The sequence below is a fragment of the Drosophila subobscura genome, chromosome O (assembly GCF_008121235.1).
Source record: "Drosophila subobscura isolate 14011-0131.10 chromosome O, UCBerk_Dsub_1.0, whole genome shotgun sequence".
In the NCBI taxonomy this organism is placed as follows: Eukaryota; Metazoa; Arthropoda; class Insecta; order Diptera; family Drosophilidae; genus Drosophila; species Drosophila subobscura.
The window spans coordinates 2,099,074-2,116,871 of NC_048533.1; the positions used below are offsets into that span (position 1 = coordinate 2,099,074).

General features: G+C 38.1%; 1 protein-coding gene across 2 annotated transcripts in view; it reads right to left on the minus strand.

The window, feature by feature from the left end:
* Positions 1–1,719: 1,719 nt before the first annotated feature.
* Positions 1,720–17,798, minus strand: part of LOC117896379 (unconventional myosin-VIIa) — a 46,435-nt gene continuing 30,356 nt past the window's right edge. The window contains exons 13-22 of one of the 2 annotated variants that reach the window (XM_034804657.1): positions 16,531–17,187; positions 12,790–13,013; positions 10,501–10,639; positions 9,540–9,935; positions 8,162–9,134; positions 7,320–7,618; positions 5,033–5,365; positions 3,880–4,287; positions 3,494–3,697; positions 1,720–2,353 (exon numbers count right to left, since the gene is read on the minus strand). In XM_034804657.1, coding sequence (XP_034660548.1) covers positions 2,282–2,353; positions 3,494–3,697; positions 3,880–4,287; positions 5,033–5,365; positions 7,320–7,618; positions 8,162–9,134; positions 9,540–9,935; positions 10,501–10,639; positions 12,790–13,013; positions 16,531–17,187 — 3,705 coding nt within the window. In that variant the 3' untranslated portion in view covers positions 1,720–2,281. Of the gene's footprint in view, positions 2,354–3,493; positions 3,698–3,879; positions 4,291–5,032; positions 5,366–7,319; positions 7,619–8,161; positions 9,135–9,539; positions 9,936–10,500; positions 10,640–12,789; positions 13,014–16,530; positions 17,188–17,798 lie in introns of both variants that reach the window. The other variant, XM_034804656.1, reaches the window with a different exon arrangement.

Below are 17,798 nucleotides of genomic sequence, written 5' to 3' on the forward strand. Positions count from 1 at the left end.
GAGTTACTCTCCCTAAGATTTCAAAAAACTAAAGAACCATTTCTCCCTCCAATATCAGAACGTACGCAGAATTAAGCATTTGGTGTTTAAATAACCTACTCTTCTTAAACCATGCTAAGTGCAAACTTATGACTTTTCACCGCCGTGCACCACACTTTGTCTCCTATTCTCTAGGACACCATGTTCTGGACCGAATCTCCACATCAAATGACTTAGGAGTCCTTTTCGATCACAAGCTATGTTTTAATAGCCATATTGCTTCAACCGTTAACAAAGCTAAGGGAGTTCTAGCGTTTATTAAGAGTTGGTCAAAAGAGTTTGACGATCCGTATATAACTAAAGCACTGTACGTCTCGTTGGTTCGCCCGATATTGGAGTATTGTTCTTGTGTGTGGGGTCCACAATACAAGGAGCAACAAATTATTGAATCCGTTCAAAAACAATTTTTAATATTCGCCCTTAGACATCTAAACTGGGACTCTAACAGACTCCTTCCACCATACCTATCTAGGCTAAAACTACTGAACCTACCCTCTTTACACCATCGCAGAATTTGCAATGGGGTGGTATTCATGCATAAGCTCATACTCGGGATTGTGGACTCCCAAACGCTTTTGGGACGAATCTATTTTTCGGTTCCCTCCAGACCAACCCGCACTTTCCGCCCCATCCGATTATCCATATGTAGATCTAACTACTCCCAGCATGAACCTTTCCCAGTTTTATGCAATAATTATAATTACTTGTACCATCTAATATCCCCCGAATTATCCCTTGAAAAAATTATATTTAACATTTATCATTACCTTAGTTTAGAAAATGTGTAAATTGTATCTTTCCTTTCTCTCTTGTACATATATAATTAGTTTATTATTATTCCTATTCCATTATTAGCAGATAATTGTTAATTGAAATAAGTAAATAAATAAATAAATACAAAACAGATTAAAGGACTCTAGATATTATTTTAGCGGCTATTTGTCAATTTTTCTGTTTTTCTATCTGTTCTATTTTTTTTCTGTCATTTACATCAACATTAGATTTGGGAGGTTTTTGGCCCATTTGCGAAGTCGGAAGGGGGCGTGGCTCATTTTTGAAATACACTTGTAACAGTGTGAGCATACAGAAGTCTGGATGAAAAATTTGGTGGTTCTAGCTCCTATAGTCTCTGAGTACTAGGCGCTCATCAGGACCTGGGTATTGATGCTGATCAAGAATATATATACTTGATGGGGTCGGAAACGTTTCCTTCTGTGCGTTACATACAGCGTTATTCGCACAAATACAATATACCCTATATACTCTTCGAGTACCGGGTATAAAAAATGATTCTCCAGTTCATGGCTCGGTATGACTAGTTCGCATGGGTGAACGACTTCAACACTCAACGCTTAATTCTAATTTTTGACATTCAATCATTTTGCCGCAGGTAAAGTTTCCTTTAAAGTTTGCAGACATTGAACACCAAAGCACCATTATGACAGCCCGCAGGCCCTGCAGAACACCCTGTTGACTTTCTTAAAATCCAAACTCTGTAAGAACAATAAATATAAAAATCTACTTGTGCCACCCTACTCTAACACTTAATTATTGAGCCAAGAGGCTGTTATATTTTCAGCACATCCTTAATAACCATTTCGAACTGTTTGGGAGTAGGTATATAAACATACACAATTTTTATTTATTAGATAATTATTTATTTGTATATGTATATATGTATATAATGTATATATTAAACTATTGCGCACTTTTTAACTAAATAACGACTCCATTTCGTTTGTATTGATCAAATCTCAACACTTGGATAAGCACAGTACCAAACGATTTGTAACGAAAAACTTGGATTTTTGAGCTGTGGCTGCATTTTAGTCGGTCTTACCAAGACTTAAACGATACCTTAAATGAAGCATATTCAACGCGGAAATACGAAATAGGACAGGACAACAAGAAACTGATTTATCTATGCTAACATACATTTTTGGTGCTGCAAAGTCTTTTGAAAAAAATTGTTTTGAATTCAGAGTTTAATTGAAAGTTGAATAGAGCGACATAATGTTCGGATTTTCTAGTCCTACTTTATTTTGAGCTGCATGCTCATTCACACGAAGAGAGTGAATTCTAAGTACATTTTCGGAAATTATTTTAATTACAATAATAATTTTGTTTATGTATTTATGTACAATCAACAAGATTTGGACTCATATTTGGTATAATATCTTTATTCAGACGTCTATATTATTTATCTAAATAGTTTATTTTGTTTTTAATTAAAGATTAATATTTATTTAATTTTCGAATTTTTTGTTTTCGCAATTTCTGAATATTCCCTTATGAGCGTTGTAATTTGAAAAGCCTGAAAAAGAAATATAAATAATTATACAAATTAATACTTCTTTTTATGATGTGTAAATTGGTATGTTAAAAAAATTAAAAGCTTTATAAACTTGGTCCACTCTTTTGAAACCTCGACTGTCATCCTTATTTCTATCCCCGGCACTCGAAGTGTAAATACTGTATATTGTATTTGTGATCGGAGCAATGTGCATAACGCACATACATATATATACAGCATCAATAGCCGAGTCGATATAACCATGTCTATCTGTCCGTCTTGTGCGCGCTAGAGCGTGTCTCACAAAGTTTCACCTCTCCTTAGATTTAGAAAATACCTTAAACGCCGCCGAATTAATGCACCAATACACAACAGATTAAAGGACTCTAGATATCATTTTAGCGGCTATTTGTCAAATTTTACATTTTTTCTGTCATCTACATCAAAAACATTTCTCACGCCAACACCACGCTCCTTTAGCTCGCCACCCTCCCCTAGAGCAACACACTGCAGAGTCAGGGTAGAGACGCGGCAGAGACGTGTCAGAGGCGGAGGCCTCTACCACTGCGCAAAGCAGAGTGTGAATGAGAGAATGTGAAAAAAACAACAAAAGCTGCGGGTGGGTTTAGCCACTGCAAATTAATTTCTTCATTGTGGCCATAACAATTTAGTGATCTGATAGATGTGGTCATTCCATATGCAAAACTTGGTGGCTCTAGCTCTTATAGTCTCTGAGTACTAGGCGCTCATCAGGACGGACAGACGGACGGATGGACGGACAGACGGACGGACGGACAGACATACATGGCTCTATCGACTCGGCTATTGATGCTGATCAAGAATATATATACTTTATGGCGTCGGAAACGTTACATACATTCACTTTGTGCACAAATACAATATACCCTATTTACTCTTCGAGTACAGGGTTAAAAAATAATAAGGTACAGATATACTGACTGGGTGCCGGGTATAGAAGTTGTGACGCGTAAGAATCTATTAGGGCTTTCTATTATAAGAAAGTTTTAGGTAGCTTAAATCAGTTGGATAGAGACAAGAAATGCTTGTTTTCATTATTTACTCAATTAACTCAATATCTAAAATCAACTGTCATTAAATTATTAACTCATACACACTAGAGTTCTCAGCCTTTTCTCTTACCTGAGAAGTACTTAAAATCACTTTGGATTGTTTTTTTTCCGTTCCAGTAAATATCATTAATGAATTCAAATTTGGCGAAAATGATATTATAGAATCATAGTCGTGAGTGCATAAAATATTCCTTGATCGATGCTCCAGTAAATGAATACCTTTTTGGTCAACTGCTAACCATAACATTCGTGGCCAGTTTGAGGTGAAGCTTTGCTGAAAAATAAAGATAAAGCTTTGAACTAAAGAAATATCAAATTTTTTTAGACAGCGAGGTTAAAGGTTTAAACTAATAATCTAGTGGTGTTGGCTTTCAATTGATCGAAATCTCCAGCATATATATATATATTTTTGGAACGGGTTCCACATTATCCGAAGGTTCTTTTCAATATACTTACCATTACATCAAAAATTGTGGCGCGATGGAGAGGCCAACTTTGTATTAAATTCAGAAATGCTTTTTTTGCTTCTGCTGGCAACATTCCTCGAAGACTCTGATGATGCATAGCAACGGCTTCGTGAGGAATATTGGGAACAAATCTTGGAGGCAAGCAATGACTTGCAACAGCTCGATAATCGTTTAATACATCACAACAATCACCAAGTTCAAGTTGCCCCTGAAGAGCCGTGAGCATAATTGCTTCCATCTCTGTTATTGGATAACGTTCGCTTCGTAGACTGTGTAGATTTTGATGGTATAGCAATTCTTTTTCGACTGTATCATCTAAATTTATATAATTGTCGCAAAATAAATGCTTTTTGAATAGGAATATATAATGTTGCGGTCGTGATCCTAACGCATTACTCTGTAAAGAAACGTAATATTGAATACGAATTTTTTACGAACTTTAATTTATTTTGAGCCCAACGCCCTAAGTACATAAATTTAATAGATAGCTCTAAGATTTACATTTTAATGTGTACAGTTTTTTAATACACACACATTCAGTAAAAACATTAAGTAAAAAACGAGTAGGAACGTTTGTGAGACAACAAAAAATAAGAACAAACCAAGCTGCTGGCTTTACGGGGTGGGGGAAGCTCCTGCAAATTAATTTCTTCTTTCTGGCTATAATAATGATTCAATAAACTCCCAATTCGGTTATCAGATAGGTATGGCCATTCTCTACGGAATTGCGGATATTGGAGATTTGCGCCCTTTGTGGGGGCGGAAGGGGGCAGGGCGAAATTTTGAAATACAGTGTAACAGTGTGAGCATACAGAAGTCTGGATGCAAAATTTGGTGGCTCTAGCTCTTATAGTCTTTGAGTACTAGGCGCTCATCAGGACGGACAGACAGACATGGCTCTATCGACTCGGCTATTGATGCTGATCAAGAATATATATACTTTATGGGGTCGGAAACGTTTCCTTCTTCATACAACCGTTATTCGCACAAATACAATATACCCTATTTACTCTTCGAGTACCGGGTATAAAAACAAAAAACCATGCTAGATAAAGATTTAATTTGGTGGTTTTTATTGTAAGTATTCGTATAGTTTTTTTTGAATAAAACTGATAGACACGACAATATTTGTAAAGACTCACCTGATATGGTGTTCCTTGTTGTGAAGTACTTCGATATTTTTCCCATTTGGCCATTACATCACATACTTTCTCCTCTGACAAGAGACTTCTTTCTGTGTTTCCAATCACTTCATATATGGAATAACCCTTTGAGTTATCTTGCAGTCCGATTTTCTTCTTTATGATTTCCATCACATCATTTGCTGTAGAACTGGGCTGAAATTCAATTGAATAATATTGACCATCCATAAAATAGAACTTCGAGTAGCATGGTCGTCGATTTGTGGTACACAATATCTCTTCGCAGCTTGGAGTCCACTGACGTCGTCTTGTGCCTTGAGTTCTAAAAAAACACTAAAATAATGGAAATAAAAGAGAAATCAGAACTGTAAAATCTATATACATATATGAAAACGGAGAGAATCAAACGTACTGGGCACCATCGGCTTGGTGGATTAGGTTTACAGTTTTATTTTAAAAAATTCTTAAAAAACGTGTCTAGTATATAAAAAAAAACATAGTTCTTTAATAAACGAGAAGGGACGTGTGAGACGCTTCTTACGCATCACAACTTTTATACTCGGCACTCAGTACTACATCTGTACCTTAGCGGTTTTTTGTCAAATTTTAAATTTTTTCTTCAGCTGTCCATTACATCTACAACACTTCTCACGCCAACACGCTCCTTTAGCTCGCCCACCTTTCCTAGAGCCAAACACTGCAGAGTCACGGCAGAGGCAGAGGAACGGCAGAGGCAGAGTGTGAATGAGAGAATGTGAAAAAAAAACAAATATAAGCTCCGGGACGGGGTCGGTTTGGCCACTGCTAATTAATTTCTTCATTGTGGCTATAATAATGGGATCCAATCGGATCCCAAATTGCTGATCTGATAGATATGATAATTCCCTACGGAATGGCTTTTTAGTTTTCTTTTATCTTCAAAATTGATTTGGGAGGTTTTCGCCCTTTTGCGGGGGCGGAAGAGGCGGGGCTCATTGTTGAAATACACTTGTAACAGTGTGAGCATACAGAAGTCTGGATGCAACATTTGGTGGCTCTAGCTTTTATAGTCTCTGAGATCCAGGCGCTCATTAGGACGGACAGACGGACATGGCTCAATCGACTCGGCTATTGATGCTGATCAAGAATTTATATACTTTATGGGGTGGGTATAAAAATGTAAAGCCCTAAGTATATCAGAAAAAGTAAATAAAAAGTAATGTTTTGTCGAGCTGGGCTATAAATGAAGTCGCAGTGGTAATTGTTGCAATGTAGAATCACGCGACGGACAATTGCAACTATATGATATATCCATATGATTCACTTCGATACCCATTGATAATCTGGCGTGGAGAGGATGGCTATCACTTAAAAGTAAAGATGGTCAATGCAACAGCAGGTTTGTTTAAAATGGACGTCCGAAATGGACGAAAAGGACAAACATCCAGCAATCGACATGATATGCACATACGATATGCGATATCCACTGCACGTGAGACGCCTCGTACGCGTCATAACTTTTATACCCGGTACTCAGTGTATATGTATGTACATACATATGTATCTACAAAAAACTATAAGGTTTGATAATCTGGCGTGGAGAGGATGGCTATCACTTAAACAACAACAGGTTTGTTTAAAAGACATTACATCGCCCGGAATTCACTTGCACTCCGAAATGGACGAAAAGGACAAACATCCAGCGATCGACATGATATGCACATGCGATATGCGATATGATACATATGTATGTATCAAACCTTATAGTTTTTTTCGAGAATGAAAAAAAAAAATCAATGCTGCTGGAAGGGGTGCGGGGTAGCCACTACAAATTAATTTTGTCATTCTGGCTTTAATAACCGATCTTATTCTTATTCGGGGTTCTAAAAGATATGACCATTTTCTCTGAAACTGGGTTTTTAGTTCTCTCGTATCCACGAAATTGTGGCTGGCACAGAATCGCAGTCTGATAGCACAGCAGTCTGGATACAAAACATGGTTGCTCTAGCTTTTGTGACTAAAGACGGTAAGACGAACAGACAGACATAGACTCGGCTATTTCTGATCAAGATTATATGTTTATACTTTATGGGGTCGGAAACGTTTCCTTCTCTCTGTTACATATTTCGACCGCAAATACAATATACCCCTTAACTCTTTCAGTAGCGGATATAAACTAATATATTTGTTTGTTTCCAATTCAGATAACATCGAGGCATTTGCAAACTACGATGTTATTATTATGGACAACTTTATTTTATTTGTCTACACTACACATATAAATGAGTCATTTTTACTTTTTACTTACGTTTTCAGCAAATCTTGCGTATTTACCCTCCTCAGACATATTGTCACTTGCACATCGTTTTAAATGGGCAATCAAGTACTTCCGAATGGATTTAATCGATGGCAAAATAACACTACATGCTACAGACAGGAGTGCCCAGTTCTTTAAATTAATTCTTGAGTTAGCATCTGGATGATCTGTCGTTTGTTTAATCAGCTGAAGATAAAGTTCATTTAATAAAGATTCCTTTTTCATACATTTATCCATAATGGATTGTACAATTCGTATATGTTCATCTTCTGCCCTTTTTATAGTTTCGCCTGCAGAGACAAGATAAATTAAGATTTTATATTTTGTCATTTGAATGTACATTAGAAGAGTAAAATAAGTAAATGTTTGATAATATATTTATATATTGTCATTTGAATGTACATTAGAAGAGTAAAATAAGTAAATGTTTGATAATATATTTATATATTGTCATTTGAATGTACACTAGAAGAGTAAAATAAGTAAATGTTTGATAACCGGTATCCAAAAACAAACAGGAGCCAAAGATGGATCGCAATTTCAGCGGTCGTACATGGTTCGACCAAAATTTAACGATGAGGAACGTTGGGAAAAGCGTTTGTACGCGTCACAACTTTTATATCCGATACCAAAAAGATACCAAAATTTTATAGGCGCATCCGGATAAGATGGCTGCTGACAACGCTTCTCACACTGCAGAAACAGGAAGGATCCCAAGCGGCCTCACAACGTGCCTACTTGCGTCGGATTCATGTTGAGCCTGACAGCTGAATTAACCTAACCTAACCTATCCTATGTTATTAGTTAAATCGGTGATTTTTTGTATGACTTACCAGATGTTCCAAGTCCAGAAAATGTTAATATCGAATCGAAAATTTGGACCATAGTTGATTCATCTTGATCAGAAATTGCACTTAGGCAAAACGGAATTTGTTGCTTACTAAAAGCCCAAAACGAGTGGGAGAAGCCTTTATATGTTTCACCATGATCTTGGACGTTATCTCTTTGCTCAGTTCTCAATTTTTCAATCCGATGCTTTGACAGACGTCTTAGCGTGTTCCTTAAAAACCCACCTTGTTCTTGAGGCTTTCGAACTATGTTCATGTCGATTAATTGCCTTCTACTTATAACAACATTCTGATAAAGCCTCGATCTATCTTCATGAGTGGTTCCTTTATTTTTTTTTGAGCAGTCGGTTATATTTAAAATCCAATTCGATAAGGAAGGACAGTACGAAATTATTAAGGATCCGATTTCGTCTTTTTGTAACGTCTCAAAAACAAAACACTTTTGCGAATCTATCAAAGAACATCCATCTCGAGGCTGGACCGTTTGTTGAGTATTACGATTCAGTGATATAGTTATAAAACTATCACTGGGATCCAACATAATTGATTCGATATCGACGTATTTAAATTGGTAAATAACAAACTTATCTTCCGGTTGAATGAACATTATTCCATCACAGTTTACTCCAAGAATTATATTGTTTACAAAGTTCCAGTATCCTTTGTAAATAACACTATACATTGTTGTGCCATAGAGCGGGTACTGCATTACGCAACTTAAATATAGTACTTTTGCAGTTAACTCATTTCTTGATGATCCGTATTGCCTATGTGCTTGAGCTAGAATTGGAATCCAGAACTGTTGCTCTCTAGTCTTTGATATTCGACATGGCAAAAAGTTATTGATGTCGGAATAATATTCCGGTTTAGGCTGATTTGAAGGATCTCCTAATGACACTTGAGCTTGCAGTCCAGCTAGTTGAAGAGCCACTTTTTCGCTGACAGGGAATTCGTCACTCTATAACGCAAATAATTTTTAATTAAAATAAACAGTTTTATGGAATTTTTATGGAAGAAGTGGATGTGGCTAGGGGAAAAAGGAACGTTTCCGACACCATAAAGTTATGTCTGTCTATCCTATAAGACTCAGGGCAACAACATTTTGCATCCTGACTGCTGTTATATCACACTCAAAAAGCGATTCAATACAATGTAAGTGAAATATATGTATCTTTGCAGGACATATAAAGAAAAATGTTGGTTTTCTGGATCCTATGGAGTTTGATCAAGTTAGCTTTTGAATTTTAAAACTACTTCTACAAATGGAGGATTCAATTGTTTTTTGCAATAGTCGGAATTACTTCTAGTTTTGTCACCTGTAACTATAGTTATAGTTATTATATAGTGTATTAGTTTTGCTTACCTTAACAACGCTGTATACTGCCTGTGAATATAACATACTGACTTCGACGGGATCTTGCGATAGTTCATGAGTTGATTTAAATAATCGCTTTTTAAATACAAATCTATTTTCTCCAGAAGTAGATCCATTTGAGATCCGTTTTAATGTGTTGTTGGAGGTTTGTTTAATTTCCCATGCCGAAATTATGTCATATAAATAATCAAAATTTTTTATGTGTTCTTCGCCATCTGGGCGAGATTGATATATGGCCCAACCATCAATAGTAGTTAAGTTTAGTTTATCAGCAAGTTTCTGCACAGCATCTCCTGCTGTGTCGGTCGGGTGAACATCTATGGCTTTTGTACGAGCATCCAAGAAAAAAAAACGGCATACAATAGTTCCAAGTCGCCGCATTGCCTACAAGTTTAAACGTAGAAATGTGTACATATATTTACTAAAGATATTATATGTTTTTTACAACAATAAGACCGTTCTATTTACAAGTCAGGCTAAATAATGCCACTACTTTTATACCCGGTACTCAGTCAATAAAACTGCTGAAGGGGTGGGGGGAAGCTCTTATAGTCTGTGATATACAGACGATCATCAAGACGGAGGGAGAGACAGACAGATTTTATGGAATCTGTTCGTTACGCACATCGCTCCGACCACAAATAATACACCCCATTTACTCTTCGAGTACCGGGTAAAAATATGTGGACTGCCCTTGTGGTCAGGACTCGCATTAAACTAAGAAATAGGAAAAAATTCGTTTTCAAATGATTCCTCAATCACTTATTAATGCAAACGGTGAACATTATACTAAATGCCAGTCAAGTAGAAAATCACAGTCTGTTACATTTTTATTCGAGCACTGCCTAAGTGCAAACTAAGTCGAGTGAACAGTCAAAATATCTGGATATTGTTTTAATGATACATAATGTATTTTTTTTTATTTTATTATATCGGTGCATATACTTACAGCAACTTCGACACTAGATGGTGGATAGACTCTCGTTGATACTTTTGTACTTTTGCAGTTATCAAAGCACCACTGGGCATATTGTCTTAGTTTTCCCTCTAACATTTTTAAGTTTTTTTTTAAAAATGACACGTAATATCTGAAATGAATTAATATAATAAAAATATAGTTAATATATTGGTAAATGTTCGGTATTCATAATGTATACAAACATATGTATATGTATGAAAATATGCTCCAATAATGGAGCAAACAAAATTTCCTCGATTGGCCGCGATCTGTCACACTGCTGCAATTTAAGTTCCTAGCCAAGATCACTTTTAGCTTATTAAGAACACAATAGTCATTTGCATTTAAAAGTTTGATATTTTTTGGGATAACCATTTTTAAGAAATATCGAGTACAATCAACTTCCGAATACGGATTGGGGCACTGAAAACATCCAATCAAGGGACTATTTGCCTTTTGAAACATGTTTTTGTAATTAATACGATAAGAAATTTAGTGGTCATTGGTCTTTGACAAAAGGGACCTATGCAGCCTTGTTTTAGAGATAATTTCTTCCGAGTGCAAAAAGTACCGAAAATAGTTTAAAATGTATCAAAATGTTTCATCTTTCTGTAGATTACTTTTTAAGACAGTAAACCCAATTTCAAACACCACAGTTCGCTATTTTATAGCCAGGCCAAAGACTTAATTATTAGCCAATAGAACCAAGAAACTTTAAAACGAGGAGGAAAGCTATGAGAAGCTGCTGAAGCAGCTGCACTACTTTTATATCCGGTACTCCGTCAGTTATATGTTTATATTTTAATATTTGATACTTTAAAAATATCATCTCATTACATTTTTTATCTACATATGCCATTTACATTTATTTATTTACAGTATTTCATTTGGCAAAATTAATATTTTTGGAAAGACGTACAGACAAACGGACGAGCAAACAGGCACGGCTACATTGACTTGGCTATTTATACTAATGAAGACTTATAAACTTTATGCAGAACCGTGTTCTTCTGTGCGTTACGCACATTGCTTGTACCCCAACTGCCACTACTCGAAAAAAATCACACCTTTTTTTTTGACCAAAACCAAACCGACTTTATCAGATCGATTTGTTTTTATATCCGGTACTCAGAGTAAATAGGGTATATTGTATTTGTGGGGAATAACGGTTGTATGTAACACAGAATTGTAACACAGGTTGTATGCACAGAAGGAAACGTTTCCGACTCCATTTACTCTTGATCAGCATCAATAGCCGAGTCGATTGAGCCATGTCCGTCTGTCCGTCCTAATGAGCGCCTGGATCTCAGAGACTATAAAAGCTAGAGCCACCAAATTTGGATCCAGACTTCTTTATGCTCGCACTGTTACAAGTGTATTTCAAAAATGAGCCCCGACCCCGCAAATTGCGAAAAATCTGCGGTATTCACAATTTTGAAGATACGAGAAAACTAAAAACGCCATTCCGTAGGGAATTACCATATCTATCAGATCACCGAATTGGGATCAGATTGGATCATTATTATAGCCAGAATAAAGAAATTAATTTCCAGTGGCTTAACCCCGTCCCGCAGCTTTTATCTGTTTTTTGCACATTCTCTCATTCACACTCTGCTTCTGAAGTGTGCGGCATCTGCCTCTGCAGTGCCTCTGCAGTGTGCGGTTCTAGGTGAGGGGGTGAAGAAGTGAGAAGTGATGTAGATGTTGATGAAAGATGTAGAAAAATTAAAAAAAAAACGTTAAGGTACAGATGTTCTACGGAGTACCGTGTATAATGTTTTTATGGTTGCATTTTTGTTTTAAGAATTTCTAAAAACCGGTATTTTACTGCATGATTTTTTCAGAGGTAAAACTTTACCATTATGAACAGCTAACACCACTAGACAAAATCGTACTTTTTTCCGGAAGGAACTAAACCGACTTTTTCTGATAGAATGAGGTATTTAATTTTTTTTAAAGAATTATGTTTGTTTTTCTATGGCAGAATTTAAGAAATATAAAAGTCTGGTATTTACTTGTAACGGTCTTTTTAGTGGTAGCGCTAGTTTTTTTCACACAACTTAAGTATCTTATATCTGGTTTAAATGAAGTTAGCTATTCCATAAAGCTGACAAATGCATCTATAATGTATACCCACACGTTTTGGTTTTAGCTTACCGGTTGAAAAATATTAAGCTTTGAAATGCAAAAATGTTGATCAGCTTGTTTCCTCACTGAGAAACACAAACGTAAGCGTTGGAGTGTTATAAAAACGTTTTACTTCAGAAAATATTAAATTACCTGAATAACAATTTACTTGGCTGAAAAGCGACAATTAATAGACACATTAGCAACCATATTCGATCAGTCCATTCTACATTTGGATTATTTGTGGATTGTCGAATGCATTGTACGAATATTTCGTCACGTATATCTTCTCTTTCAATGCCCAATCCAATAATATACTGAATAATTTGAAGCTCTCTCTCTGCATTGAGCTCACCACGCATATATTTCCACAGTTCCTAAAAAGAAAAAAATCGTTATAAGTTAATTTTTAAAGCTTAATCGTTTGTACTACTCTCGTTCGTACTACTACCGCGTTCGTAGGTGAACTCTTCGACCGATTCTTATAAAATGTTTGTTGCATATTAAGTAGGTCTAAGTAGGCAGTCCCGGACAGCCAGCGGGCGGACCAGCGACAAAGCGATCCAGGATAGTGCCGAACCTGTCATTCGGACGAGCGCTCCGTGCAGCTATACAAAGCAGCGGTAGCACATGTCGGAGAAGTCTACCCAGGGGCGAAGCTGGTCGCAGTCCACTGGAGTGAGGTGCCCAGTAGACCAAGGGCGATAATTTGGGTGCCGGCCTCTTTGAAAGAGACAGAACGCATCCTCAAAATGCTGCTGCTATGCAATCCGAACCTTCGAATGGCAGATTGGAAGGTCGTTAAAGTGAAAGCTAAAGGAGAGCTCAACTTCGGGCTTAGCTCAGTCACCATAAAGGTGTACAATTCGGATGCAGCGGCCGGGCGCGTCCTGTCGATACCCCAGTCAAGCAAGGTGCTGCCTCGGAGATCGAAGCACCCGACAACGAGCTGGAGTTGGCCCTTGAAGGCGATTCCACGGACACGGAGCTGATGCTCGAACTCGAGGCGATGTGCCGAAATGAGAGATCCGACGCGTCGGACGCCGACAGTACAGCGGTGGAGTATCGTAAGTATCCCTCTGAGGCTTCTTCAGATAAATCTCCACCACTGTAAAGCTGCAACTGCTGCTCTCACACTCTGCTTGGAAGCGAGCGGAGTCGAACTAGTCCTAATCCAGGAGCCTTGGGTGGTAGGAGACAAAGGTGTGGATTAGAGCCGAAGGACAACAAGCTGGTTTTAGCGCCGAATAAAGGTGAAATGTGCACCTGCATACCAGCTAGAAAGCATATAAAGAGCTAGAGCTGCAAGGGACACACTACAGAGTAGTGTCGTCCTAGATGGCTCACGAGAAAAGCGACCCTCCCAGCGACCTCATTCGCAAGAAACCCATCGTCATCGAGAGGTCAATTACAGGTCTCCTGATAGACTGCGACGCCAACGCTCACCACACTCAATGGGGGAGCTCTGACACAAATTTAATGGGTGAGTAACTTTTCAGCTTCATCCTAAATTCATAATCAGGGCAAAGACCCCACATTCATTATAAAGATCCGACAGGAGGCCATACACCTTACCCTAGTGTTCCATAACCTATTACTACTACTAGTAGTAATAGTAATCGATCAAGGGTAGAAGAACTTCTCTCCCCAACAGCACCAACATGCCCTAATACACAAGACGACCTAAAAAGTTTTGTAAATCGAGTCACGGAGGCATGCAACAAAGCCTTAAAGGTTGCGTGTCCTTCCATTAAACATAGAGGGAGAAAGAAACCCCCCTGCTGGTCAAAGCAACCTTAGGATGGTAATAGATAAGACGCTAAACTGGAACCTAAATACAAAATAAAAGAGAGACGAAGGCTACAATGGCCCTATACACTTGCAAAAAAGTCATCGGACCTGGCTGTTGCACGAACCCACGTTTAGTTCAACGGACTATTGCGTTCCCAGGGAGTACACAGCAACCCCCTTTGAGGCTATTATCCCCCGCAGAGAGGAATGGCACGAGGGCCCACCTGGCCCAAAGGGGGCCATACACATCTTTACAGATGCATCAAAATTGGAAAATCTGCATAGCAGACGACTTGGCCAGATCCGGCACTAAACTCCCCCTTAACCAAGATAAGGAGGAAATCCGTATGCGAATGGCCTTGTAAGCTCATCATAAAAGTATTATACTCTGCAATCGCACAAAGATGGCAAATGGTTCCAAGATGTCGCACCACTCGACAAACGGTGCAGCGTTGTCTCTTGCTCCATCACATGGCATTAGCTAATAGGCAACCACGCAAATAGGCTTGGTGCCCCCCGACTTCTGGAGACAGTGGAACATCTGTTCTGCTCTTGTCCGGCTCTTAGTAGAAGAAGGCTAAGATATCTGGGCTCACCTTTTCTAAACGACATTTCATTTCTTCCTGGGAAGATAGCAAACTTTGTAAGGGCATCGGAATGGGACCACTGCTGACTCCGTGCAAGGCGGGAGGAGAAGAGGAGTGGATCCAAGCGGAATCACAACGGGCCGAAACCGGCCTAAGTAAGTCGGGATTGTGGCAATCTCGACAACTGCATCAACATAACCTAAAAACCTAAGTAGTTCTGCGAATAGGATGTGATCAGTTTTTCATCTTCATGTAACAACTCATTAATTTGTAATGGTGATTTTAGTGTTTTTGATCAAGTTAGCTAACATCTGTGTGTATATTTTTATACCCGGTACTCGAAGAGTAAATAGGGTACACTGTATTTCTGCTCGAAAGTGGATGTATGTAACGCACAGAAGGAAACGTTTCCGGCCCTCAAAGTATATATATTCTTGATCAGCATCAATAGCCGTGTGAATTTCTGTCTGTCCGTCCGTCCGTCGGTCCGTCCGTCCGTCTTGTTTTTCGGCTAGTAATCAGAGACTATAAGAGCTAGAACCACCGAATTTTGCATCCAGACTGCTATGATAACACACTGATACAAGTGTATTTCAAAATTTCACCCCCTGCTGACCCAAAAAAGGCCCAAAATCTCTCATATCCACAATTTTGGAATCTAACGAGTAGTAACGTTTGTGAGACGTTTCGTAGGCGTCACAACTTTTAAACTGTACCTGTACAAAGTTGTAAGATACTTAAGTTCTGTGAAAAAACATAAGAGCTATCCTTAAAAAACTAGTTTTTTTTTAATTCTTTAAAAAGGAGTGCATAGTTGGTTCTGACATAGTTGGTTTATTTCCATGAAGGAAAATCGGGTCGGTTAGTGTTATACCCAGTACTCAATTAGTTAGGGGTGTATTATTAGATTTGTGGTCGAAGTGATGTATGTATGTAACGCATACAGACTGCTGTGATATCACACTGTTACACGTGTATTTCAAAATATCTCTGAGAATCTGTGGCTCACACAATTCGGAGGATTCGAAAAACACTCAGTTTCGTAGAGAATGCCTTGTCTACCAGATCTGGTCGGATTATTATAGCGAGATTGAAGACATTTTTTTGTAGTAGCCCCTATCCCCTCCAGCATCTCATTATATTCTTGATCATTCTCTCTCGATCTCGATATCTTTGCCTCGTGCACTGTGCGGCTTTGTTGGAGGGGGATCAGCGAAAAGCCTGTGTTGGTGTGTGAAGTGATGTAGATGTATATGACAGATGTATTTATAATTTAAAATTCGATAAAAATCGTAAGGACACAGTACAGGGTATAAGACCAGTAACGCTGCTTCTCACCACATTTCTGAATGTTTTATATGAAGCTAGTCAGAAATATATGTACATATGTTCTGGCGGTGTTGGATACCAGGCGTTAGTCAAATTTTGTTTCTTTTTGCATGTCATTTTCAGCTTATACTCGAAGTTGTTGGATATCAACAACTTAAAATAAATTTTAAAAAAGGAATGTACTTACTCGAAAAATATTACAGGCCAGTACAACATTTTCTGGATCAAACATATGAATATGTGATGTAGGAATTTTGTCAGATTTAGAAAATACGATCATTTCACTTTTAGGAATTGTGTCTACATTTTTTTTCCCTTTTCGAGTTAATGTAGACATTAGCGTGCCATCATGTAAAAGTTCATGTTGATTGAAATAATTTTCAGCAAATTCTGCCATATTGTAATGGGAATCATCGCCAAATATCTCTTTTTGACTTTCCCCATTGCAGTGAAGCTCTTGAAGTTTCTTTTCCACTCTTTGCTTTCTTCTTTGTTCTCGTTCATCGCCAACATGAAATTTAACCAATAAAGGTGAAGAAGGTTTACTAATCTCCTTCTTTCTTTCTTTATTTGATTGACCGCCAAGCATATGTAGGTCATTTTTTGTCGAGTTCGTCGAATTTGTTAGATTGCTAGCGGCAGTTCCTAAATCAGCAGGTTTTATTGCTTCATATATCGGCTCAGGTTTTAATTCCTGTTTAGGAATATTTATTTCGTTTTTCGTTACAGGTGGGGGCGGTGGTGGCATTGTTGGTTCTGGAAGCGATGGAACGCCTTTGGCAGTTATGGATTTTCCTTGCTCTCGTTCAATAAGAGCTGACTCCTTTTGCATACAAACTTCTATCTAAAATTACAAAAAAGAAACCGAGATATCTTAACTTTTACGATGATTTAGTGAAAAATATGAGATGAAAATCACTCTCAACACATGCCAGTCGAGAGACAAAACGTAACGTAAATAAGGTAAAGGTAAAACGAGAAGGAATGTGTGAGACGCTTCTTACGCGTCACAACTTTTATACCCGGCACTCAGTACTACATCTGCACTTTAGCGGTTATTTGTCAAATTTTACATTTTTTCTTCATCTGTCATCTACATCAACAACTCTACTCACGCCAACACGCTCCTTTAGCTCGCCACCCTCCCCTAGAAACACACACTGCAGAGTCGCGGCAGAGGCAGCGGCAGAGGCAGAGGCAGTGACGTGTCAGGGGCCAGGCCATAAACAGCGCGAAGCAGAGTGTGAATGCTGCGGGACGGGGTGGGTTTGGCCACTGAAAATTAATTTATCCATTGTGGCTATAATAATGATCCAATCGGATCCCAATTTGGGGATCTGATAGATATGGTCATTCCCTACGGAATGGCGTTTTTAGTTTTCTGTTATCTTTAAAATTTTGGGTGGTTTTCGCCATTTTGCGGGGGCGGAAGGGGGCGGGGCTCATTTTTGAAAT